Source organism: Ursus americanus, chromosome 21 (assembly GCF_024610735.1).
Source record: "Ursus americanus isolate L20-20 chromosome 21, mUrsAme1.1.p, whole genome shotgun sequence".
Classification (NCBI taxonomy): domain Eukaryota; kingdom Metazoa; phylum Chordata; class Mammalia; order Carnivora; family Ursidae; genus Ursus; species Ursus americanus.
Window position 1 is genome coordinate 41,519,622 of NC_142147.1, and position 25,185 is coordinate 41,544,806.

General features: G+C 47.6%; 2 protein-coding genes across 2 annotated transcripts; one reads left to right on the top strand and one right to left on the bottom strand.

The window, feature by feature from the left end:
- Positions 1-257: 257 nt before the first annotated feature.
- Positions 258-8,758, top strand: CAPNS1 (calpain small subunit 1). Its single transcript, XM_087870712.1, has 11 exons — positions 258-397; positions 1,284-1,510; positions 2,482-2,515; positions 2,800-2,889; positions 3,044-3,101; positions 3,199-3,263; positions 5,531-5,599; positions 5,694-5,772; positions 5,914-6,030; positions 7,951-8,009; positions 8,194-8,758. The coding sequence occupies exons 2-11, from the start codon at positions 1,302-1,304 to the stop codon at positions 8,218-8,220; spliced, it is 807 nt and encodes a 268-aa protein (XP_087726838.1). The 5' UTR covers positions 258-397; positions 1,284-1,301; the 3' UTR covers positions 8,221-8,758.
- A 717-nt stretch (positions 8,759-9,475) lies between these two features.
- COX7A1 (cytochrome c oxidase subunit 7A1) lies at positions 9,476-11,245 on the bottom strand. Its single transcript, XM_045805179.2, has 4 exons — positions 11,095-11,245; positions 10,272-10,358; positions 10,051-10,135; positions 9,476-9,594 (listed from the first exon to the last, which is right to left on the bottom strand). Exons 1-4 carry the CDS (start codon positions 11,107-11,109, stop codon positions 9,539-9,541), a joined length of 243 nt encoding a protein of 80 aa, XP_045661135.2. The 5' UTR covers positions 11,110-11,245; the 3' UTR covers positions 9,476-9,538.
- Between the last annotated feature and the right edge of the window lie 13,940 nt (positions 11,246-25,185).

Genomic DNA, 25,185 nt, shown 5'->3' on the forward strand with positions numbered 1-25,185 from the left:
CGTGGCCGCATGGAGGCGAAAATTCACACTGCAACACAAGGGGGTGATCTCGGGCGCGGCCCCTGAACTTCCCTCTCTGGATTCATTCATCTGAGTTGGAGAAGAACAGCGGAAGACCTCATACCTCTGGAGTCAGGGAGGGGTCGGAATCCACAGCCCCGGAAACGAGCAGGGCGGAGCCGCGGCGGCCGCGTCCCGTTACGTGAGGCGGGCTAGGCGCACGCAGGCGCAGCTTCAATGCCGGCTCTAGGACCGCGCGGATGCTTGGTGCACCGCCCCGCAGTGCCTAACCCGGTCCGGGCAGCCTGAGTCACCCGCCCCGCCCTACGGAGCCGGACGCGGCCAGAGGCCCGGGAGCAGCACCGACGAACGGAGCGGAGGACGTGTGAGCTAGGCGGTGAGCGCCCGATCTGGATTACCCCTGTACTCCATAATCCCGGTCTTTGCGGCCCCCACATCCCACAAAACCCTTAAGTCCTGGTCTCAGGGGTCCTCCAGATCCATGATCTCAGATTTGAAGCCCCTGTCTGTTCGGCACCCCACTATCCCGCCTCGGGGACTCTTCCACCCTCTGCCTCAGGATCTAAAATTCGAGCATGGATTTGAGAGGTACCCCAGAAATTTCTGCCCAGGGTGGGGGTCCCCAGAACCACGATCCTTAGATCCGTTCTCCCAATTATAAAGGGAACCCCGCTATTCCAGGCCCCGGGATTCACACCCGCAATCTTATTAGACCTGAGCCCACAGAACCAGCGGTGACATTGTAATCCCGCTGCTGGGAGTACCGAAACCCTCAAGCTCACATTCTGGATTTCCTAAACCCTGCCCCAGAGGCCTCCAGGTGGAGAATTTCTGATCGGCGCCCCTAACCCGCTCAAGACCCCAAAGTCCAGTTCTGCGGCTTGATCTCAAACACGTCAAAGATGCCTTACACCAACTTGGGGCTCCCATTTTGGGAACCCCACCTGACCGGGCCCCTTACTCTTAATGATGCCTATGCAAAGACTCAGTCCAAGGTCCCGCAAAGTAGGCGGAGATCCTTTAGACCCTGAAGGGATTTCAAACCCGATCCTCGGTCCCTATCCCACCCATCCGAGAACTACCCTCCTCCAGAAGCTCCGACCCCATGCCAAATGGACCCTCAAGCCCCAGCCGGAGGATGGGACCCCGCCCAGAGGCCTCATATTACTCCCCCAAGTCTGACTGCCAGAAATGCGTATTTTTGTGTGGAGGGAGCGGGCTCAATGGCGATGCGGCCTTTTGACCCCTTTTTCCCTCCTCAGGAATCTTAATTCGCAGGCATGTTCCTGGTTAACTCGTTCTTGAAGGGAGGCGGCGGCGGGGGAGGCGGGGGCCTGGGCGGGGGCCTGGGGAATGTGATCGGAGGCCTGATCAGCGGAGCTGGAGGCGGCGGCGGCGGCGGCGGAGGAGGCGGAGGCGGCGGCGGCGGCGGCGGCGGTGGCGGCGGAACTGCCATGCGCATCCTGGGCGGGGTCATTAGTGCCATCAGGTAAGGCGGGGCCCGAGGAGGGGAGGGGCCTGACGGAGGAGCATGTCCCGCCTGCATAGATTGAGGTAACCTGGAGACTGACCTACGGTCTTAATTAAGCTGGGCTGGGCCTGGGCTGCGGGACCCGCCTTGAGGGGGCGGACCGTAATGAGGCCGATGGCAGTTCAGGAGGCGGGGCTTGACATGGGCGGAGTCTGGCTGTTACGGGGAAGATCTGATGGGGCGCGGCTCGGGTTTCGGGAGGTGGGGCTTAATGGGGTTGGGCGCGGCCGGCTTCCAGCCACTCCGGCGACGAACGTTAGGGGGCGGAGCCAATGAGGCTAGGGTGGGATCTCTTCATGGGGGCAAGACTTGTCTTATGGGCACGGCATGGCCGTCGTAGTGGGTCAGTGAGGGGTGCACCCAGAATTGGCCGAGGCCTAGTGGGATAGGGGAAATGATCTTGAAGGGACTGGGTCTGGCTGGGAACTGTCTGGATTAAAACAGAAATACCACCTGGTGGAGGTGGAGCAGGTTGTCGTTAGGGGCCTAATTAACCATGGCCACCCCTCGAAGGGGTGGGAACTCATGGAGCTGGAGTGGGATGTTGGGAAGACACAGGCGTTAGGAAGCCATAGGATGGAGTAGGTTCCTAGACAGAAGGGACCTGAGGAGGGTGGAGCCCCAGGAAGCTAGGTCAGAGCTCCTATGAAGTGAGCTGTCGAAGGGGCTGGATCTTTTGAGGAATCTGTCTTTGAGCAGGTGTGCCCTGGCAGGAGTGGGGCCTACTGTGCGGGCAGGGCTCTGAGTTTCCTGCGAGGTGCAGCCAGGGTAGCAAAGATAGGGACAGGTGAGGACAAGGACAGATAAGTCAAGCAGAGGGAGAAGTAGGGAGGTGGTGGGCTAGGGTTTGGGGAGTTAGGGCGTGGGGGCTGGCGCGGTCTTTGGAGGCCCCACCCACTGGCACTAACTCCCTTCTTGTCTCCCCTCAGTGAGGCAGCTGCACAGTACAACCCAGAGCCTCCGGTAAGCCACCGTCCATAATCAGAGACCCTGCTTCTCACTCCGAGGCCTTTTTCAGCACCCATCATTGTCCTTTTGTCCCTCTTACGAAATTCCTCTCGTTAAGTCTCTCCCTTGCCATGTCCCCAGACTTAGTCATGGGTCTTAGCTATAGCCACTCTTCACTGACCATCTCTCATTCCTTTGCTCACCCAGCCACCTAGCCCACTCTGACTTTCCCACCTAGAGCCCTAGTCGTGGCTGGGGCACCCCTCTCCCACTTGCTCTGAGATCTTCTCCCTCTGCAGCCTCCACGCACCCATTACTCCAACATTGAGGCCAATGAGAGCGAGGAGGTCCGGCAGTTCCGGAGGCTCTTTGCCCAGCTGGCTGGAGATGTAAGTAACCCTGGGCCCCCATCCTTGTCCTAACTCTTCCATGCCTTCCTTTGGCTGCCCTTGTACACACACTCAACAATGGCAATCCCCAAAGAATCCCCATTCTCCCTCACGACACTCTTCCCTTTTAACCATCCCTGACTTTTCCCCACAGGACATGGAGGTCAGTGCCACAGAACTCATGAACATTCTCAACAAGGTCGTAACTCGACGTGAGTTATTGGGCTCAACACATAGGGCAGTTTTAGAGTCATGGGCGCTGGGGTAGCTGTGACCTCTGGTCTCTGACTTTAATCCTGTCCCCCACAGACCCTGATCTGAAAACTGATGGCTTCGGCATTGACACATGTCGCAGCATGGTGGCCGTGATGGATGTATCCTTGGGAGCAATCTGACTGAAGCCCTGGGTGAAGGAGTTTTGTTAGAGCATGGTTGGGACAGCCAGAGTGTAGCTTGAATACCCACACATTTGGACCTGCATACATCGGAACACACATGCACTACCACACATCCAGACATGTGGCCATAAATAGTAACATCAGCTGTCACTTTATAGCCATTGTATTAAACAGGCAGATTTTTTTTTTTTTAAAGATTTTATTTATTTGTCAGAGAGAGAGAGCACAAGCAGGGGGAGAGGCAGGCAGAGGGAGAAACAGGCTCCATGCTGAGCAAGGAGCCCAAGGTGGGACTTGACCCCAGGACCCTGGGATCATGACCTGAGCTGAAGGCAGATGCTTAACCGACTGAGCCACCCAGGTGTCCCAAAAGAGGCAGAATTGTTATAGTCCATTTTGTAGGTGAAGAAAATGAGACTTAGAGGCAATCATTTGTCTGAAGGTATACGAAAAGAGTAAGTGGCAGGATAGGAATTTGGAGTTAGATCTTTTAGGCTTGAGAGCCCAAGCTTATTTCCTTCCTTCCTTCCTTCCTTCCTTCCTTCCTTCCTTCCTTCCTTCCTTCCTTCCCTCCCTCCCTCCCTTCCTTGCTTCCTTCCTTCCTTCCTAGTACTACACCCCGTGGGGCTTGAACTCATGACCCAGAGATCAAGAGTCGCATGCTCTATGGACTGAGCCAGCCAGGTGCCCCAAGAACCCAAGCTTGTAACTGCTGTAGGTGTGGCCATATTCATGCGCATATATACAAGGGCACACCATATAGGTGAAGATATGTGAAGGCATGTTCACAGGAACACACCTGCAAGTTTGCTTATGGGCCAGTCATTAGCTGATCTCAGATACGTGCATGCTCAGCACATAGGGAAAATGTAGACACACGTGCATTGTCATGTGATCACATAACATACGTTGCACAGAGTTCTATAAGCTTGGCTGTGCCGCTTAGCAAGGTTATTGAACCTCTCTGGGCCTCAATTTGCCAGTCTGTAAAATGAAGTGAATGATAGTGGTGAAACTGAATTGGAGCCACATGAAAAAGGTTTAGCACAGTGCGTAGCACATAGGAAGTGGTCTGTACACATTAGCTGCTACTGTGATCTTAGGTAGATTTTCATCTCTGAATGGGTTTCTTTGCCTGTGACTGGGGAATAATACTGGTGAGGCTGGTGTCCTAAGGATTTAGTGAGAAAAGTGATGTTCCTGAGAAGCTTAGCACTGCCTGGCATGTACTAGGTAACTTGATAAATCTTGGCCATGATTATTATTATTGACGGTTTATCAAACATTAGCCCCTGAGCTAAGGGCTTTATCTCATTCTGCTTGTATCACAAACCCAGCAGGTGTGTACTATGATCACCTGATTTCCTTAGAATTCTAAGATACCCTTGTTTTTCACAAGTTTTGACATTCATGAAATTGAATTGCTATTAAGAATTTTATAAATGGTGGGGCACCTGGGTGGCTCAGTTGGTTGAGTGTCTGCCCTTTGGCTCAGGTCATGATCCCAGCACCCTGGGATCGAGCCCCGCTTGGGGCTCTCTGCTCGGCGAGGAGCCTGCTTCTACCTCTCCCTCTGTCTACCACTCTGCCTACTTGTGCTCTCTCTCTCTGTCAAATAAATAAATAAAATCTTTAAAATAAGTGAGGGGCGCCTGGTGGCTCAGTCAGTTCAGTGTCTGCCTTCAGCTCAGGTCATGATCCTGGAGCCCCGGGATCGTGCCCCATGGCAGGCTCCCTGCTCAGCGGGGAGTCTGCTTCTCCCTCTTCCTCTGCCCTTTGCCCTGCTCCTTCTCTCTTGATCCGTCTCTCTCAAATAAATAAAATCTTTAAAAAATATTTTTAAAAAATGCTGGAACTTAAGAAATTTTATAAATGAGTTAGTTACTATCTTCAGGTGAGGAATTTATAGTTTAGAGAAGTTATGGTTATGCTTATTTATTTTTAATTTATTTTACTTAAAAATAAAATATTTATTTATTTATTTCGTAATCTCTACACCCAATGTGGGGCTCAAACTCATGACCCTGAGATCAAGAGTCATGTTCTCTTCCAACTGAGCCAGCCAGGAGCCCCCAACATAAAATCTTAAAAGAAACATGAACTAAACCATGTATGGATAAAAAGAAAAGTAAGACTGTATCCAAGGTTTTAGCCCAGGTTCCCCTGCTTGGTCATGATCACAGTGCATACAGTGCATGCATCTGGGTACAGTCATCACACTATTCTTAACACCCTTCCACCAGAGTGACACCACCGGCAAGCTGGGCTTCCAAGAATTCAAGTACTTGTGGAACAACATCAAAAAGTGGCAGGTGCGTGATGACCTCCTAGCCCAAAGACCCTCAAGCCTTGAAGATGCCACGCCCCACGACGTTCAGTTGAATCCTTACCTCCCTGTCCCTACAGGCCATATACAAACAGTTTGACGTTGACCGTTCAGGTACCATCTGCAGCAGTGAACTCCCAGGGGCCTTTGAGGCAGCAGGTATGGCTGGCAGGGATATAGTCTGACTGGGGGTGGCATTGATGAGGCAGCCCCCAATGAGCTGGTCTGAACCTGAAACCTAGGGGTGGGAGTGGGTCGGGCCTTGTGGCCCCAATACCTGAGAAAAGAAACCATTCTCAGGGTTCCATCTGAATGAACATCTCTACAACATGATCATCCGACGCTACTCGGATGAAGGAGGGAACATGGATTTTGACAACTTCATCAGCTGCCTGGTCAGGCTGGATGCCATGTTCCGTGAGTGACACCCCAGCTGTCTTCCTGGGTGGGGGTTTGTTCCACCTCCTTTGGCCAAGGTCTTCTCTGAGCCTGACCCTGAGGCGAGCAACTCCTAGAACGGCAGCAGCCCCAGTTCCTGCCCTCACGTCACTCCCAGTCCACTGGAGGAGAGGCAAATCACCAGACAGTGACCGCTCAGAATGGTTACAGTTGGGATAGGGGAAGCTCAGGGCAGTGATCAGGCCTGGGAGGAGAAGCTCAGGGCCAGAGTGGGTTTAGATTTCTGAATGGGGAAGCCCAGTGGTCTGTTTGACTTAGGAGGCACCTGATGCAGACTAAGGATCAAGAAGGGCTTCTTGGAGGAGGACATGTGTGAACTGAGCCCTGAGGGATGAGGAGGAGTGACCCCAGGGAGAGAGTGGAGACAGGTGTTGCTGTGGAAACAGCCTGTGCAAAGGGAAGGAGAAGGTGGTGCTTTTGGTGTTTTTTGTTGAACTCAATTCTGAATGCTGGAGAGGGGTTGGGATGCAGAGACATAAGGCTAGGAGGGGTTAGAAGGGGCTGGATTGTGAGGGCTCTTAGGAATATGAATGCACTGAATCCTTAAGACCACTGTGAATTGGGAATTATTGTCCCCACTTTGTGGAGGAAGAACCTAGGGTTCAAGGAGGCAAAACTGCTTGCTCAGCTAGGAAGTTGCAAAGCCAGAATTTGAACTTGGATTTGAGAGAATTGAATAAAAGGAAGCAGGAGCAGTGGGCACAGTCAGGCCATGCAAGGCTGTGAGTGTCATGTTCAGGGGTGCTCAGACATTACTGGGGGCAATGGAGAGCCATAGCAGGTTCTAGGCAGAGGAGGGATGGGGTCAGGTTTGGCTTTAGGAAGATCTCTCAGCCTCCAGAAGAGCCCTCAGCCTCCAGAAGAGCCCTGGGAGGGCAAAGCATTAAAACCATGGGTAGAGAAAAAGGGTCAGGTATGTCAGGGACATGCAGGGAAGGGGGAATGGACAATAAGGGCAGACGATTCCAAAAGTCACTTACGAGAAGGCCCAAGAAATGGCCATTGGATTTACCAGCAAGAGGGCCAATAGGAACTGCAGTGAGTGCAGTGTCCAGGACACCATGTGTGTGGACACCTGAGGGCGGTAACCGAGTTGTTAGAGAGGGAGCAAAGACAGTGTAGACCCCGGTTTGCCTAAGTTTGGCTTTGGGTGGGGAACATGGAGTCAGGTTTCAGGACATGAATGGGAACTACACCAGAGTGTAGAGCAGGAAGTGGGTGCCCCTACTTCATTTTATATATATACACACACACACAAAATATTATATATATAATATTATATATATAATATATATTACGTATCATAAATAAATTATATTATATTATTTATTTATTTTTAATTATGTAAACTCTACATGCAATGTGGGGCTTGAACTCATGACCAGGAGATCAAGAGTTGCATGCTGCAGCAACTGAATGAGACAGGTGCCCCAAGTGCTAGCCATTATTATCATCCCATATATTAGTATATTTTTATCTTTTTTTGTTATTCTGTTATTTTTTATTATTTTTTTTAGATTTTATTTATTTATTTGACAGAGAGAGAGACAGCCAGTGAGAGAGGGAACACAAGCAGGGGGAGTGGGAGAGGAAGAAGCAGGCTCCCAGGGGAGGTGCCCGATGTGGAGCTCGATCCCAGAACACCGGGATCACGCCCTGAGCCGAAGGCAGACGCTTAACGACTGAGCCACCCAGGCGCCCCATCTTTTTTTTTTTTTTTTTTTAAGATCTTATTTTTAAGTAATCTCCACACCCGATGTGGGGCTCAAACTCACAACCCTGAGATCAAGAGTCGCATGCTCTACCGACTGAGCCAGCCAGGTGCCCCTGTATATTTTTATCCTAAAAGCCAAATTCCCCAACCCTTTTCTTCTCTAGGTGCCTTCAAATCTCTTGACAAGAATGGCACTGGACAAATTCAGGTGAACATCCAGGAGGTAAGAACTCCTGTTCTGGGATGTGGGTGCCCAGCAGGGGACCCCCTTCCCTCAGCTCCTTGTACCAACTTGGAGCTTGGGCTCCCTGCCTCCTATTTTCCCAACAACCCCTGGGGGAGAGCAGAGAAAGGTGTCTGCTATTCTTTGTTTCCCTGCTTCTCACCCTGTGCCTTCCTCTCCCCAGTGGCTGCAGCTGACGATGTATTCCTGAATGGGAACCCCAGACCTGCCCCCTCATCACCCTGCTATAGGAGTCACCTTGGATTCTTCCGTCTCTCCCAGGGCTGAGCCAGTCTGCAGTCTCGTCTTCATGGGTCCTGCTGACCCACAGGTCTTTTGGTTCCCCTAGCCCTTGGCACTTGGCTTCTCAGTCAACAGCTAGGGCCCAACATGGCCCAGCATGCCATGCCCCGAGTTAGCCCTGGCTCTGAGACACTCTAACACACCCTGTCCGCGGGGTCACTCCACCCTCGGTACACCTATCCCACGCCCACTCCATAATGCCTCTCATGCACCTGTGCCAAACCCAGCAGTTACGTTGCTTCCACACCCCAAGGGCCCTTCTCTTGGTTCCAGGAGGATCACTCCAGTCCCTACACACTCTAGCACACCTGTTCACAATTACCACCCTGGCAGCCAAACTCTAGGCTGGAACAGGCCCAGGTGTCCCTATGCCTTTGTCTGTCCTCTGCTCTCAGCCTGCCAGGGCCAGGAGGAAATAAAAGCACCCCGGTTGCTGCTTTCTCTGAGATCTGCCTCCTGTTCTGAACGTTGAGGGGTGGCTCTGTCTCTATCAGGGGCAGAGGGAAGCCTAGGTCCTAGAGGGTGGGGGTGGTTTGGTCTGTCTTCAAGTCTATCCCCAGCTGGATCTGCATATTTCCTAGTCCTTTTATTGCCTTTGTCCTTTCTCTCATACTGGATTCTAGTTGAGCCGTAGTCTCATTCTTGCTGAGATCCCGTACAGATCCTGTGGAGGCTGAGACAGGGACCCAGAAGTCTGGGCAATCTCTGCTGCTGCTGCAGGAGCCAGGCCCTTGGGAGGTCTCCACCCGTCATCCCCTCCCAGGCTCTGTTCCCCAAGGCCATGCTTGCTCCCTCTTGGCTCTGTCCTGAGTGAGTCTGTCCTCACTTCCCTTAGCCTCTGTTGTGTCATGGACCATGCTCAGTATCTTCCTTCCCACCCTCGAGCCTCTGCAGGGAGAGGGACTGCCATCCCAAAATAGAGCCCTCTCAAATTCCAGGACATGATCCCAGATCCCCAGGCCCTGAGAGGCAGCCCAGGGGTACTGTTTGGAATCCCCAGACCCTCAGGAGGGCTGAGAGGCAGCAACATCCTACGGGTAGCCTTGTAGTGTAATAATCCTCTAGCATGAGGGATTCAATGGGCTGTCAAAGTGTAGGGATTCCCTGCTGGTGGGAGGATGGGCTTGGGGGGGGGGGCAAACAAACGGAGGCCACAGCTGGGCTGGGTTCCCCAAGAAGCCAGCACATTTATTGATGCTTGTTCAGGTTCTGCAAGCTTCTTGGTCTCACTTCTTGTGAGGGAAGGAGGCCCAGCCAAGGCAGTACAGGCTATAGGCGGTGCCTAGGGAGGGAGTAAGGTGACACAGCGTGAGATCTCAATTGCCTCCCTGGAGTCCATCTCAGCTTTTAAGCCCCTCTTCAGGCTCCCTCAATCACCAGTCTGGATACCAGCTCCAGTTCAGGCTCCAGCTCCCTTCCCAAACTGCACTTCGGGTGGAGAATCCCCTAGCCTTGGTCCAGACCAGGCTGCCAGCTTTCTCCACAATTCCTGCCTGGGCCCCATACCCCCTCCTGGGACAGAAGCCCAAGCCCTAGGTGCTCCCTCTCTATATGCTAGCGTAGACTCCTGGAACATCCCCCAAACCTGGCCAGCTCAGAACACAATCCCCTCCCTAAGCCCCTGCCCAGCCACTAGGCCTCTCCCCAAACCTCAGCATGGGAACCAGCCCATTCCTCGCTCCAGCTTGAGCCCCGCCTCCTTCCCCAGCCGCTCAGGCAGTGGCGGCCCGGCACTCACCCCCTAAACAGAGCCCCATGGTCACTCGGTACAGGATGTTGTCGGTTCCCCCGCCCTTCAAGTGCACTGGGAGGTCATTGTCCGCCTGGATGGTGGAGGCGTCGGATGAGAAAGGGGTACAGGTTGTTCCGTGGACTGTATCCCGTCTCCGCCCTACTCTGCTCCAGGACGGAGCCTGGGGTCCGGGTTCTTCCCACTCGTCACGCCCCTGCTCCGCCTACCTGGAAGAGTTTCTGTTTCTCAGCCACTCGGTTCTGGAAGCGGTTCCGGCCAGTTGAGCTGAAAGAGCGAACCAGCGCCTGGGAGACCTGGCGGGGAGGGAGTCGTTGGGTATTGGAGACACATGCAAGGGTGTCCCCAAAGGGTATGGCTGTGGGGGGTGGGAGGAGAGGAGGGGCTCTTCGAGGCCCGGACACCCGGACGGCCCTATCCCTTGCGTGTGTCTCAAAGGCAAAATCCGGACTGCCAGTACGAGGAAGGGAAGGGGTTCTGCCAACAAAGGCCCAGCAGGGGAGTCGCGCCTACAGAGTCTGGCTTAGAGGTTTCCCGGTTGCCTAGAGGGTCCTGGAAGAGGAGCAGACCCAGAAGGGACACTTGTTCTGAGGGTCCAAGTTCCGAGATGGTGGTTTTTCGTTTTTTGGTGGGGATGTTCTCCTAGATTAACGGGAGAGAGCCCATGTCCCGGGAATGATCCCCTCCTGGATCCGGGTGCCCAGTGGGGTTTCCATACTGCCTAAGAAGTCCGGGGGAGGGGAAGCGGTGTTAAGTTCCCAGGGCCTACGTCCCGAGACGTTAAAGGAGACCTGGGTGAAGGAAAGAAGCTCAAACCGGGGCGTTGGGCCGTGTTAGGGGTCCCAGGCTGTCTCAGAAGCCCTCGGATTAGGAGGCGGGGGTTGAGGGTCCCAGGCTGCTTCGGAGGGAGTCCCGAACCCTGAAGGGGGCTCACGTTCCAAAGCCCCAGTTCCCGGGATGTTTAGTGAGTCTCGTATCGGGGCGAGGGCTTCCGGGTTGGGTTTCCCCGCCCGGCCCTTGGGGGGCCCTCACCCTCAGGCCCCTCATTCTGCGTCCTCCTCTTCGGCCGGAGTCACCTCCCCTCTCGGCCCAAGGACACACAGCGCCCTCCCCTCCCCGGGAATCCCAGGCCACGCCCTCGGCGCGCCGCGTGACAGCCTGTCCCGGGGTCTGTGGTGGCGGGCGGGGTGTGGGGGAAGCCGGGCAAATCCCGCCGCCGGATTCGGATTCGTGCTATAGGCCCGGGGAGGGGACGCTCCAATCCCGTCCCCGCGCCGAAAGGTCCGAAGCATCCCATCTGTTACTCGCAATTTCTGCTGGTCCAAGTGGAGAGGAAAACGGAACCAGGGAATACATTTTTGATTTGTTTCTGTGGAGATACCCGTCTGGGGCAAGTGCAGTTCCTCTCCGGGGTCTCTCAGATCTCTTCTTACAGGAATTGGTATTGGAGAGCGAGTGAGGGAGCAGATAAACGGGTTCCAACTTCTTGTTCTATCTACAGAGACTGGGTGATTGCACCTCCGAGCCTTAATTATCGTATCTATAACATGGGGGCTAAGTCAGGATCTTCCTGAGAGGCTTTTGAGAGAGTTTAAATGAGCTCATAGAACAGCATAACTGAGCTAACAGTCATAATCGTGGTAATAACTTGCAAAATTATTGCATAAGTGAGCTAATAACTGCACAGAAGCAAATAAGGGCCCTTATTTTTACTACTTGCTAGCGGTAGGCTTGTTAAAAAACAAATTTAACAGTAAATGTGAAGCTCTGAAAGATTCCATTAAATGATTCATGAATTGGGCAGCATCCCGTCTAGTGATTGTTAGGAAGCACCCTGAAGCTACGGAAAAGGAAAGGTTTTGAAAGGCCTCCAGCGAGGAGGGGTGGGGGTAGCAAAGAATTCATTGTTTTAGGCTAGGTCTCCCTCCTAAGGGGAATGGTTGCGGTTTATGGGATTACCTCCTAGTGTTGACCAGTAAATTCCCATTATATTCCTGGGGGTGTGGAAACTGCAGTTGGGTTAGGTATTAAGTTTTGGTTTATTGAAGTGGGGCCTTAGCACAAGTGACTCTATCTTGGGCCCGTGATTTTTCTTTTTAACAGATTTATGTATCAAGTATTTTTATACTTAGTTAATTTTCCTTTTACCATGGAAGATTTCAAACAAAGGAAAGGAGAAAGACCCATCACCTGCTTCAACAGTTACAACCATTATAGTGCTTTTCATGTATTTGCCCCATTCAACTCCTTTTTCCCCTTATTGGAGGATTTTAAAGCAAATTTCAACATCATATTTCATATTTACATATGTATCTCTAACAGATAAGGACTTTAAAAAAGGAAAAACCTGATATCTACAATTTATAGATTGAATCTTGGATTAGAAAAAATCATTTAAAACTTTTTCTCTTTTTATTTGTGGGGCAGTCGGTGAATTTTAAAAAAGGTCTACGGATTAGACAATAACATTGTGTCAGTGTCAATTTCCTGATTTTGATGATTGTGCAGTGGTTATGTAACAGGGTGTTCTTGTTTTTAGGAAATACAGGCTGAAGTATTTGGGAGTAAAATGTATCATATCTGTAACTTATTACCTTAAGATGGTGAAGAAACAAATTATATATCTATATTCATATCTATTTGATTCTGATGTGCTGCCAGGGTTAAGTACAGTTGCCCTGATGGCTTTAGTCATGACTGTGGCATAGTCTAAAAGGGTTTAACAATCTCTTTTAAAGAGGGCTTTTATAACAATTAAACTCCCTTAACACTTTCAAACTATGCTTGTAAATTTAATACGTTAGACTTTTTCATTTAAGAGCTGCCGTAGGCTGATCCAACAGATGAATCTTTGCTCAATACTTAATATAAGTTTTATGCCTTTAGAATTACAAACTTATAAATGCATCAAATCTTATAGTCCATTAATTGTTCCAATAGTGTATGTAAACAGTAAGGTTTCAACTAGCAGTAAGTCTTAGTCACTAACTGGATTCCGTATTTTAAATTGGAATTATAAAATTGACCTGTTATTTGAATAGGCCAATTTATCATAAATATTACAAATACTTAAGATACTAAATAATATTCACAGGTTCCATAAAACAAAAAAAGTTAATACCGTGGTTTTGACTGTCTTAAATACTTCTTTACATAATATTTGTATACCTAATTTTTATTAATCAATTCAAAATCTTCCCAAGTGAGATGATGCATATCTACATTGTAAGATGCTCAGTATCACACCATCAAGCATCATAAGGGAAATGCAAATTAAAACCCCAATGAGAAATCACTGCATACCTACTGGATGGACAAGATGAAAAAGACTGACCACACCAAATGCTGATGAGGATGTAGAACAATTGTAACTCTCATACATCGCTGTCCAATCAGGAGATAGAAACCACCCAATAGATTAAACAGGGAAATTTAATAGAAAGGATTATTAGCTACGATAAAAGAGTATAAGATACAAGGAAACTTTATATGGTACCCTAGAGTTGAGGGAGAGTACCCCAGGAAGGACAAAGCTGGAAGGGGTTTAGACCTTGGCGTGATTTGGCCATTGGATGGCAGAGAAGTTTGCCAGCTTAGCCAGGCTGGAGCTGGTCTGGAGTTGCTGGATGAATAGACAAGCCTCTGGAGTGTAGGCAGGGAAGCAGGCCATCAGCAGCTGGTAGAGTGGGCGTGCAGCGGGAGTCTGGGTGCTGGCAGAGGCCTCCGGGGCATGGCGGTCATGGAGGGTGGGAGAGCTGTTTGCAGAAGGAATGGCTGCTTGGTGCATGGCCCCCTTTGGACCACAGGTGCCTGGGTGGAGGCTTCTCAGGCTTGCCGAGGGAATTGAGCAGATAATAGCCTGCAGGTTGCATGGGGGCTTTGGAGGGAGTCCAGGCAGGTGGCTGTGTGGGATTGCGTGGGGAGGGAGTCTGGCTGTGGACAAACAGCACCATGCAGCAGTCTCGGATTCAAAGTCTACACTGCATCCTGTAAGACAGACAGGGTGTTGTTTCCCACTTGGCTCTGTAACTGCGTCACGGGGTCATTCTACTTTTCAGTTAGGCTAGTTGCTACTGGGTGTAGGTGAATGTAAGACCAGTTTATTCCATGGGTGTGAACCTGCTGCTGCACTTCCTTCATTTTGAAATGAGTTTCTTGATCCGACACAATGCTGTGTAGACTGCCATGTTTGTAGATCAGCACTTGAGTCCACAGTGATGACAGCAGAAGCATTATAGGGAAGGAAGCAAGTCCATGTTCAGAATATCTGTCGATTCCAGTGAGGACAAATCTTTGCTCCCTTCACAATAGAAGAGGTCCAATGCAATCAGCTTTCCACCAGGGAGCAGGCTGATTCTCCAGGAAATAGTGACATCTGGGACTCAAATTGACTGTTGGCAGATCAGGCACTCAACAGTCACAGCAGTGGCAAAGATTCTCTTCTTGACCCAACTTAGGCTCTTCTGAGCCCTCTGCTTGACTAGGCCTGAGCTTCTGTCTCTATCCTCATAGAGTCCAGTTTTAGCAAGAATCCTGCTAAGTCAGTTTAACCAGAACCTCCTGAAACCCCACATCTGATCATCCTTGACATCCCACCAAATTCTTCATTCCCCACCCACCCAGGCAATATTTGGTCACCCTGACCAACCTTCAGCAAGAATTCTGTTAGATCTATTTAGCGAAGAATTACCCTACCCTCTTAGTAATTTTCTATCCATTGACCCCACCGCCTTTGGCTCTAAATCCCACTTTTCCTTGTATTCAGACTTGAGCCCAATCTTTCTCCCCAACTGCAAAAAACTCCCTTGCAGTGGTCCCTATATTGCGATTGTCCTGAATAAAGTCCATCTTGGCATTTTAATAAGTGTCAGAATAATTTTTTAACAGTAGCCAAGTCAGCCTTGATAAGGGGATGTCCATGTTGCTTTGGCCGAAAGCAATAGTATATTAGTCATTTTGACATGAACAGGATTGAAAAAATGTTTGTGCATGGAGACTTGCCTTCTTTTGCCACTCTTGTGAACTCTGTGACCACCTCTGTGTGGGCAAGCCCAGGCTAGCCTGCTGGCTGACAAGAGGCATTGGGCCTGGCACTCGCTGTTGCTCCAGCTGAGACCAGGCCAATCACCAGACATGAGTGAGGGCATCCTAGACCACCCAGCCCCAGCTGAGTCAGATTAGAACAGCCCAGCCAACCCACAAAATCAGGAGAAATAATAGATGCTTATTATTTGAAGTCACTGAATTTTGGGTGGTTTGCTACTGACACAGGGACATGCATTTCCACTTCCCCCAAGTCCCCACCAATCCCTAATATCTTATACGTATTTCACTTATTCATATCCCTTGCCCTGTCCTGGTAGGCACTTGAGTTGGCCTCTCATGGGCAGGGCTTGGTGTGGCCAACTGCTTCCAGTTTTCAGCATTGTGCCCTATATCCCTGTTCCTAATTCCTGAGGAGGGATCCTGGGTCTCTCGCTTCCATCCACCTCTTTTCCCCAGTGCCTTCACCCTGATCCAGGCCACCCTGTCTTCTCCCTCCTGGTTCACTGCACCAGTGTCTCTTCTAGTCTCCCCTCATAGATCTGTAGGCATAGAGCTGCCTCCTTCTCATTTTTAAGCAGAGAAAAATTATTTTTCATTGTTTCTTGCTGACAGACCACGCAGCTACTCACATAGGACAATTGACCCGGCTTTCATCATATCGCCCTAAAAGTAAGGACTAGAGCAAAGGGAGCTGATGCACTTACTTTAAGGTGTTTTAATAAGAAATCTGTCTCTAGGGGCGCCTGGGTGGCTCAGTTGGTTAAGCATCCAACTCTTGGTTTTGGCTCAGGTCATGATCTCACGGTTGTGGGATCAAGCCCCGAGTTAGGCTCTGTGCCCAGTGGGGAGTCTGCTTCAGGTTCTCTCACACTCACTCTCTCTCTCTCTCAAATTAAAAGAGAAAGAAGAAAGAAAGAAGAAAGAAAGAAAGAAAGAAAGAAAGAAAGAAAGAAAGAAAGAAAGAAAGAAAGAAAGAAAAAGAAATCTGTCTCTAATCCATTATACCTCACGTGCACATTCACAATAAAATTAATAAAGATGAATATTAAAAACCCCAACAATGTGATTCAGTCACATTCCACATCGTCTGCTTCTTACTGTCCTGAAACCAATGATGTCTGCTTATTTATAATTTCTGCTCCCCTATAACATTGGCTTGCAGTGATCTCTTTGGTGACCCTTATGGTATGACCTTTAAATTTCAAATGATAGTAGTCTCCTTACCAACCTTTTCTATAGTTTTTGTTCAAAATGCTGAGAGAGAGGACCTGATTGTTTCAGATCATCTTTCTGTGCTAAACCACAGTGGTGTCTGGCAGCCTGGGCATGAAAGGCGAAGTCCAGTCAGCATTGACAGGATGTCTCAACTACTGGGCAGCAGGAAAGGTGGGGGTGGGGGACGGACAAAGCCAGCAATGATTGGCTCTTGGGGCACAGCGGAGTCTCCTTGCACCTGGATTTGGTCAAGTCAGTGCCTGAGGTGAAAATAGTGTATAGTTAAAACTTCCCTTGAAAATACCTTAAGATGACGCCATATCAGAAGGTAAGATAGCACCTTTCCCCCTGCCCCCATCTTTCATAATGTCCAGCACAGTCCTTTTTCCTCCTATGTTGAGGCAGATTGCTGTGGCTTTGGCTAAACATCGATGTTAAGTTTGGATTTAGGGACCATGTTGAATGAAAAATACACTCAACTCACACTCATCCAGGTGAGACATGGGAACCAAGGAAGTAGTAGATTATGCCCGTATCTCATATTCACTCGGGAGCATATGCTGTTCACTTCTTGAGTGGAATGGAGGGCAGCATCATTTTCCTTGTTTGAATGGGTATTTTTTGTGTGATCTCTTGCTTTATTGTGAATCCATATTTGACTCTGCATTTGTTAAACATGCATACAAAATGACTTGGCTGCATAGCAACTGTCTTGGCCGCTTCCTGTCTTACCCCCACCTCTGCACTCAGTTTGTCACCCTGGAAAACAGTGTAGCTGTTCTATTTATCTATCTGTTGACTTAGACTCCATTGCATTCCCAGCATCTGGCACATGGGTGGATTTGATAAATATTTGTTGAAGGAAATTAACCCAAATGTTCTCTTGTTTGCTCACTCCCACACATTTAATGAAGAAGGACCTCAATGCTTCTCTTCTAGCTATCTTCTAAATATTTCTGGGTGTCTTCAGGGAGTGGCCGCCCTTGTGCCACTCATCCAGCTCTCCCCTGTTATCTGCAGCCGTAGCATCAGTGTTCAGGGAAGAAAATAGAAATCGACGTAAGGTTGAATACCAGAAAGGTTGGAAAGACTGAAAGAGTGCCTTCTAATCAGGATTGCTACCTAACTTGTGGGGACTGTGCAAAATGAAAATGTGGGACTCCTTGTTGAAACAGCAGGAAAAAAGTGCCATTAAATACTAAAATATAAATTTTAATTTATACTTATTTTATACTTTGTAAAAGAAACATATACTTTATACTATTTATTTAATTTAATGAATTTAATTAATATTTATACTAAAATATAAATTTTTCCTTTTTTCCATGCTCTCTCTCAACTTGTAGTGTTTTGAATTTGCTATTTAATGCTGTGCCCCCTAGGGCATTGGATACTCCCGGGGTGAGCACAGACAGGCATCTGGGGCACTGGCCCTGCAACTCTGTGTATGCCCACAAATGTGCCTAATGGCAGTATGTGTCATTAACTAGACTGCCCACTGGCTGCTGGCTTCCCCTCTCCCCACCGGCCACTGCACCAACTCCTTGTGTTCTGGCCAGAGATAGAGAAGTCGAACCAGGCATCTGCCCTTCCCATTGGCTTAGTGCCTGGGGTAATGCAACTTTGGTGCCAAGAAGAGCCAGGGATCAAAGGTGGGCAAAACATTCTTTCCTGCTGGGTTACCTGGTGAATGTGCTATGGCTTGGTGACTGAAGTGGGGGGAGCTGGCACCCTGCCCCCCCTTTGGAGGTCATAGACAACAGAGGCATATTGGACCTTGACCCTCCCTATGCCCTTGCACAGGTCCCAGGCCCCAGGGAGGCAGAACAGGGAGCCAAGAGCTTGTCTCAGAGGGGCACCTGAGTGGCTTAGTTGGTTAAGCATCTGTCTTTGGCTCAGGTCATGATCTTGGAGACCTGGGATCAAGTCCCGTATTGGGCTCTCCTCTCAGCGAGGAGTCTGCTTCTCCCTCTCCCCCTGCTTGTGCTCTGTCTCTAATTAATAAGTAAATAAATAAATAAATAAAATCCTTAAAAAAGGGGCACCTGGGTGGCTCAGTCGTTAAGCATTTGCTTTCGGCTCAGGTCATGATCCTAGGGTCCTGCGATTGAGCCCCATGCCAGGCTCCCTGCTTGGCGGGGAGCCTGCTTGTGTTCTTTCTCTCTCTGTCTCTCTGTCAAATAAATAAATAAAATCTTAAAAAAAAAAAAAAAGTTTGTCTCAGGGAGAGTGGTGGGAGGAGACCATGCATAGGAGTCAGGCCCCAGGTCCCTGGAGCCAGCTCTACTGTGCCATCCAATTTCACTTACAAGGTACATATGTAAAGATATTATTCAGAACTTCAAAACAGCACAACTGCCGCGCATTAAACCCCAAGCATGTGGCCCTTCCCGTTGCACGGAGCACACCTTGCTTCCTGGCTGGCGATCAGGAATGACTGGAAACATCAAAAGCTGACCTGAGAAAGTGGTTTGCTCTGAAGTGGCCCCCTGCAGAGATGAGGTTGAGAACTCACCCCCCATGGCAGTGACCTGGAGTCAGGAAGCCCAAATCAAAAAGCTGCTGCTGCCATTGCTCGGATCTCTTTTAGAAATGGTTTTGTCAATTTGCGGGACGAAAGAGCTCAAACTCAGGATAAAGTGCCAGCTGGGGATAAAAGCCATGCTGCCCTGTATTGGCTAGCTTGAAGACTTTGCTGCTGTAACAAAAAGGCGACAAAATACTGTGGTTTACAGACCATGAAACTTTTATACCAACCAATGTCAATATGTAGACCTTATTTGGATCTTGATATGAACAAACAGTCAAAGAAAAAATTGTGACATTTTTGAGACAATTGGAAACTTGAACAATGATAGACTTTTCCCTCAACATTTTATTACAAAAGAAATTCAAAGATACAGAGAAGGTGAAGGCATCATAGAGTGAACACTCATATACGTGACACCTAGATTTTTTTTTGCCATAACATTTTGCTATATTTGCTTTATCATGTAACTAGCCATCTATGCCTCTATCAATCTATATCTTTTTTGTTGTGTTTCAAAGTAGATTGCAGATATCCGTATTCTTCCCCCAGATACTTCCTCCAAATGCCTGAATATTTCATTATACAAATAATCTGAAATTTTTATATGTGATATGGCTTTGGTGGCTGTATTAAAAAAAAAGTCTATATTTTAGAAATACATACTTAGGGGAGCTTGGTTGGTGGAGCAATGCAACTCTTGGTCTCGGGGTTAAGAGTTCAAGCCCCATGCTGGGTGTAGAATTACTTTAAAAAATATATATTTTTAAAGATTTTATTTATTTATTTGAGAGAGAGACAAGGAGAGCACGAGCGAGAGGAGGGGCAGAGGGAGAGAGAAGAAGAAGCAGACTATTCCCTAAGTGGGGAGACCACAGTGGGGCTCGACTCCAGGACCTTGAGATCATGACCTGAGCCAAAGTCAGACGCTTAAACCACTGAGCCACCCAGGTGCCCCCCCAAATAAAAATCTTAAAACATACATACATAAACTCCCCACATACTAAAATATTTTTTGGTGTGATGTCCAGTGAATAAATTATCTACTGCCAATTAACAAATTACCCCAAAATGTAGCAGCTTCAGACAACATTTATTATCTTACACGGTTTTTGTGGATCAGGAATCGAGATGAGGGTGCCTGGGTGGCTCAGTGGGTTAAGTGTCTGACTTTGGCTCAGGTCATGATCTCAGGGTCCTAGGATGGAGCCTTGCGTTGGGCTAGCCCACTCAGCAGGGTGTCTGCTTGTCCCTCTCCCTGTCCCTCTGCCCTTCCCCCCACTCATGCACGCATGCACACGCTCTGTCTCTCTCTCTCTAATAAATAAAATCTTAAGGAAAAAGAAAAAAAGAATCTGGGGATGGTTTAGCCCAGCCACAGTGAACAACTCAAGGCAAGGGTGGGCAGGAACCCAAGATTTGTCTGTCGTGGTTGGGAAGGGAGACAGACTCAGACACTCTTCCAGGGTCCAGAACCACTCTTTGGTGTCATTCTGCTGCCATCTTGTGGCAGGCCTGGAACAATCGCCCCTCCCACCAGGACCTTCCACACTAATCCTGTTGGGTATTCTAGGACTTTATTTATATTACTTTTTAAAGGTTTCTTTATTTTAGAGAGAGAGAGGCGGGTGGGAGAGGGGCAAAGGGAGAGGGAGAAAATCCTCAAGCTTACTCCACACTGAGTGCAGAGCCCAGCGCTGGGCTCCAACCCAGGACTCTGAGATCATGACCCCAGCCCAAACCAAGAGTCCTACGCTCAACTGACTGAGCCACCCAAGTGCCCCAAGGACTTGATTTTTTTTTTTTAAAGATTTTATTTTATTTTGAGAGAGAGAGAGAGAGAGAGAGCACACAAGGAGGGGAAGGGGCAGAGGGGGAGGAAGAGAATCTCAAGCGGACTCCATGCTGAGCATGGAGCCTGACGTGGGGCTCGATCTCACAACCCTGAGATCATAACTGAGCTGAAATCAAGAGCCAGAGGCTCAACTGACTGAACCACCCAGGCGCCCCCTAGGACTTGATTTTTAAAACTTTTAACTTTTATTCATGCAATTTCTGAATAGATCATAAATTTACATGGTTTAAAATTCATAGAGGTGGGAAAGGGAAACAAAGGCAAAAATGAACTGTTGCGACTTCATCAAGATAAAAAGCTTTTGCACAGCAAAGGAAACAGTTGACAAAAACAAAAGACAACCTATAGAATGGGGGAAGATACTTGCAAATGTTTTATCCGATAAAGGGCTAGTATCCAAAATCTATAAAGAACTTACCAAACTTAACACCCAAAGAACAAATAATCCAGTCAAGAAATGGCCAGAAGACATGAACAGACATTTCTCCAAAGAAGACATACAAATGGCCAAGAGATACATGAAAAAATGCTCATCATCACTCGGCATCAGGGAAATACAAATCAAAACCCCAATGAGATACCACCTCATACCAGTCAGAATGGCTAAAATTAACAAGTCAGGAAACAACAGATGTTGGCAAGGATGATGGTGGGAATGCAAGCTGATACAGCCACTCTGGAAAACAGTATGGAATTTCCTCAAAAAGTTAAAAATAGAGCTACCCTGTGACCCAGCAATTGCACTACTAGGTATCTTCCCCAAAGATACAAATGTAGTGATTCAAAGGGGCACCTGCACCCCAATGTTTATAGCAGCAATGTCCACAATAGCCAAACTATGGAGAGTTCATTGACAGATGAATGGGTAAAGAAGATGTGAGATATATATATATATATATCCCAAAATACACTCAGCCTTCTCAGTCATAAAGAATAATTCATTCCTGAAATTAGCAGATTCATTCAACAATATTGGTCCTGATTTGAACAAACAATATGCATATGTTTTTTTTTGTTTGTTTTAAAGATTTTATTTATTTATTAGACAGAGATAGAGACAGCCAACGAGAGAGGGAACACAAGCAGGAGGAGTGGGAGAGGAAGAAGCAGGCTCATAGCGGAGGAGCCTGATGTGGGGCTCGATCCCATAACGCTGGGATCACGCCCTGAGCCGAAGGCAGACGTTTAACCGCTGTGCCACCCAGGCGCCCCAATATGCATATGTTTTGAACAAACAAAAAAATAGAAAAATATATATGACCCAATGAGGAAATATGAACACTGGATATTTCATTGTTTTAAAGAATTAATGTTAATTATTTAGGTGTAATAAGGAGTTGTCACTTAAAGATGCAATTTTATGTATTTATGGGTGAAATGATAGGCTGTCTTGGTTTGTTTTGAAACCCATCATGCGGGGGAAAGTGAGTGGGAGTCTAGATGAAGCGAGTTTGCTGAGGATGGGTCATAGAAATGAGGAAGGGGCGTTCATTATCCTGTTTGCTCTACTTTTGTATATGTTTAAATTTTCCACAATTAAAAATTGAACTATATTTCCTGAGCACCTACTGTGTGCTGCGCACTGTTCTAGACACTGGGGATCAGCAGTGAAGAAAACCGAAGAGAACCCACACATTCAGGTAGCTTACATTCTGGTGGGATGAAAATAGCTAACATTTCTTGAGCACTTAACAAACGCTAGACTCTGTTGTAAACTTGTTGGAGTACATATCAGTACATAAATACCTTCCTCACTCTTTATATTTCTTTATAAGGTATATTGTATTCCAGTGCATGGATTTTCCACAGTTCATTTAATCAGTCAGTTTGCAAAGGTTAAATGGACAGACTGGATTTTTAATCTTATTTTATTTTTATTTTTTAGATTTTATTTTTATTTTATTGATTTTTTTTTTTTTGAGAGAGAGAGAGCATGAAGGGGGGAGGGTCAGAGGGAGAAGCAGGTTCCCCGCTGAGCAGGGAGCCCCATGCAACGTGGGGCTTGATCCCAGGACCCTGGCATCACAACCTGAGTCCAAGGCAGACACTTAACCAACTGAGCCATCCAGGCGCCCTGACAGACAGGATTTTAAACAATATTTGCTATTTTATTTCATTCAAACCACCTTAACATTGTTCTTTAATATATTGCAATAATGCTGGTGATTACTTTTGTTTTGCTTGTCATAATAATTTCCTTTGGAGTGCTTGAATATGTTCCACCTGTTGAAACATATAATTTCCCCCTGCAGTTTCAATGCAATCCATTAAGAATGCCAAGAGTAACACTTATATGTGCCAGTTTTGTTTGTTAAATAGCAGCTTTAAAAATATGTGCCAAATGAAATTACGTTTCAAGTAGGAAATGTGTATCTCATTACTGAGTTAAGTTCACCTACTTAGTATTGCCCCTCATGACAATTAAACAAATTCAGGATGGTAGCTCCAATCTTTGAACAAAATATATTTTTTCAAAAATTCAGCTCTTTGGTGTGAGTGGGTGGCTGGGTCGGTTGGGGGGCCCACTCTTGATTTAGGCTCTGGTTATGATCTCAGGGTCCTTAGATGGAGCCCTGTGTCTGGCTCCGTGCTTGGGATTCTGTCTCTCCCTCTCTTTCTGCCCCTCCCCCCACTCATGCGTGCACTCTTTCTCTCTCTTAATAAAATATTTTAAAAAATCAGTTCTTTGACGAACTTTAAACAATTTTTGGTGCATTTTCAAAGTCATTTAATGAGATTCAGAAGAATGCCAGAGCTTTGCTTTATGAAGAATTGTTCCTGCAATTCTTCCAACAAGTTAATGGCTCCCCTGTGTTTTCTGGTTATGCTTTTAGGTCCATCACTTGTAATTCCTTTTACAAATTTGCCAGCTTAATGTATACTGATTAACAATGTCTTTTTTTAATCCTATTAGTGTATTTGGTCTTGTGCATATAAAGTTAAATTTAAATACATTTAAACCTCCATAAATTTATCTTGCCTGATACGTAACGTTAGTGGAAAGTATTGTGCCGCGTGGGGCATTAGTGCTCTAAGGAAATAGGCGATCAATTCCATGCCAGACTTAATTGCCTAAAAAGAATTGTTTATATTCACAAGAATTGGGGTGTTGTGTTGTCATCAAATAATAGCCTAGATTTGAGGGGCACCTGGGTGACCCAGTCGATAAGCGTCTGCCTTCAGCTCAGGGCGTTATCCCAGCGTTCTGGGATCGAGCCCCACATCAGGCTTCTCCACTAGGAGCCTGCTTCTTCCTCTCCCACTCCCCCTGCTTGTGTTCCCTCTCTCGCTGGCTGTCTCTGTCAAATAAATAAATAAAATCTTTAAAAAAATATCCTAGATTTGATAACATACAGTCTTATCACCGAGAGGTGGGGTTCCTAATTTATCACAGTTGATTTGTCTCTGAAAAATTATACACATCATTAAATATACCAAAATAGAACAAGAATATTGACTGATACCTTGTCATGCCAGAAGTAAGTACAATAAAAACAAGACTTCTTCATTAATACGCATAGCACAATTAAAATATTGAGCTGAGAACTTTGATCTTTTTCTTTCTGTGAAAATATTAGAAATGCTCAAGGTCCACAGGAAGCAGACTCAAAGAGGTCTGACAGGTAGTGCTATGATATCAGCATCTGTCGGGAGATGGATGTCAAGGCAGCAGAACTGGTTGGGGGCAGAAGTCGGGCTGGGAAGCAACAGCCCCACGCCTTCATCAACCCCACCAGGAGCTGTGGAACTGGGATGCGCTGGCCCTACAGAGCTGCCCATGGACAACAGGGCTGAGCCTTTCTATCTCTACCCTTGGCAGATGAAAGCCATTATTATGGGAAGGGCTAAATGGAAGTTCCTGAAACTTCTCTTCCCTTCAAAGACAGTAAATGGCAAGCAATACTGCATCCTTGAAGGAATTGCAGAAAGTAATTACTTGATAAATTGACACCTATCACATCTTCATTTAATTAACGGTTTGGCTGCACTATTGTAAAGTTAACCTGATGGTGGCTCCCATTGCAGCCCCTGTCCCACATGTAGTATTTCTACTAGAAAATATCAACATATCCCCAGGTACTTAAGCTGCAGCTACTGGCGTGGGTAATGCCTTTTCCTCAGTACCAATTTGGAAGAACTACCAGAAGCAATTTTCTTTTACCTGTGTACCTTCATGGTGTTGCCTCAGGGTATGTCAGCTCTCCTGTTCTTTGACATAAAGCAGTTTGCAGAAATCTTGACCATCTTGACATTCTACAGAAGATCATCCTGGTGCATTACATCGGTGACATTATGCTGACTGGATCTGAGAAGCAGGAAGTAGGAAGGGCTTTACATACCTCAGTAAAACATATAAATAAGAGGGTAGGAGACAAACTCCCTGAAAATCAGGGGCCATAACTTCAGTGAAATTTCTTGGGTTCCGTGGTCTGGAGGATGTCGACATATCTCCTCCAAAGTACATCACCTACTATGAACA

Bases quoted from the DNA above. Each gene is read 5' to 3' on its own strand.
- CAPNS1 (XM_087870712.1), top strand. From the start codon at position 1,302: ATGTTCCTGGTTAACTCGTTCTTGAAGGGAGGCGGCGGCGGGGGAGGC. The intron at 1,511-2,481 runs GTAAGGCGGGGC...GTCTCCCCTCAG, and splicing joins GGGGTCATTAGTGCCATCAG to TGAGGCAGCTGCACAGTACA. The intron at 5,773-5,913 runs GTATGGCTGGCA...AACCATTCTCAG, and splicing joins AGGGGCCTTTGAGGCAGCAG to GGTTCCATCTGAATGAACAT.
- COX7A1 (XM_045805179.2), bottom strand. The intron at 10,136-10,271 runs GTAGGCGGAGCA...TCCACCATCCAG, and splicing joins AGAAACAGAAACTCTTCCAG to GCGGACAATGACCTCCCAGT. The intron at 9,595-10,050 runs GTGAGTGCCGGG...CTCCCTCCCTAG, and splicing joins CATGGGGCTCTGTTTAGGGG to GCACCGCCTATAGCCTGTAC.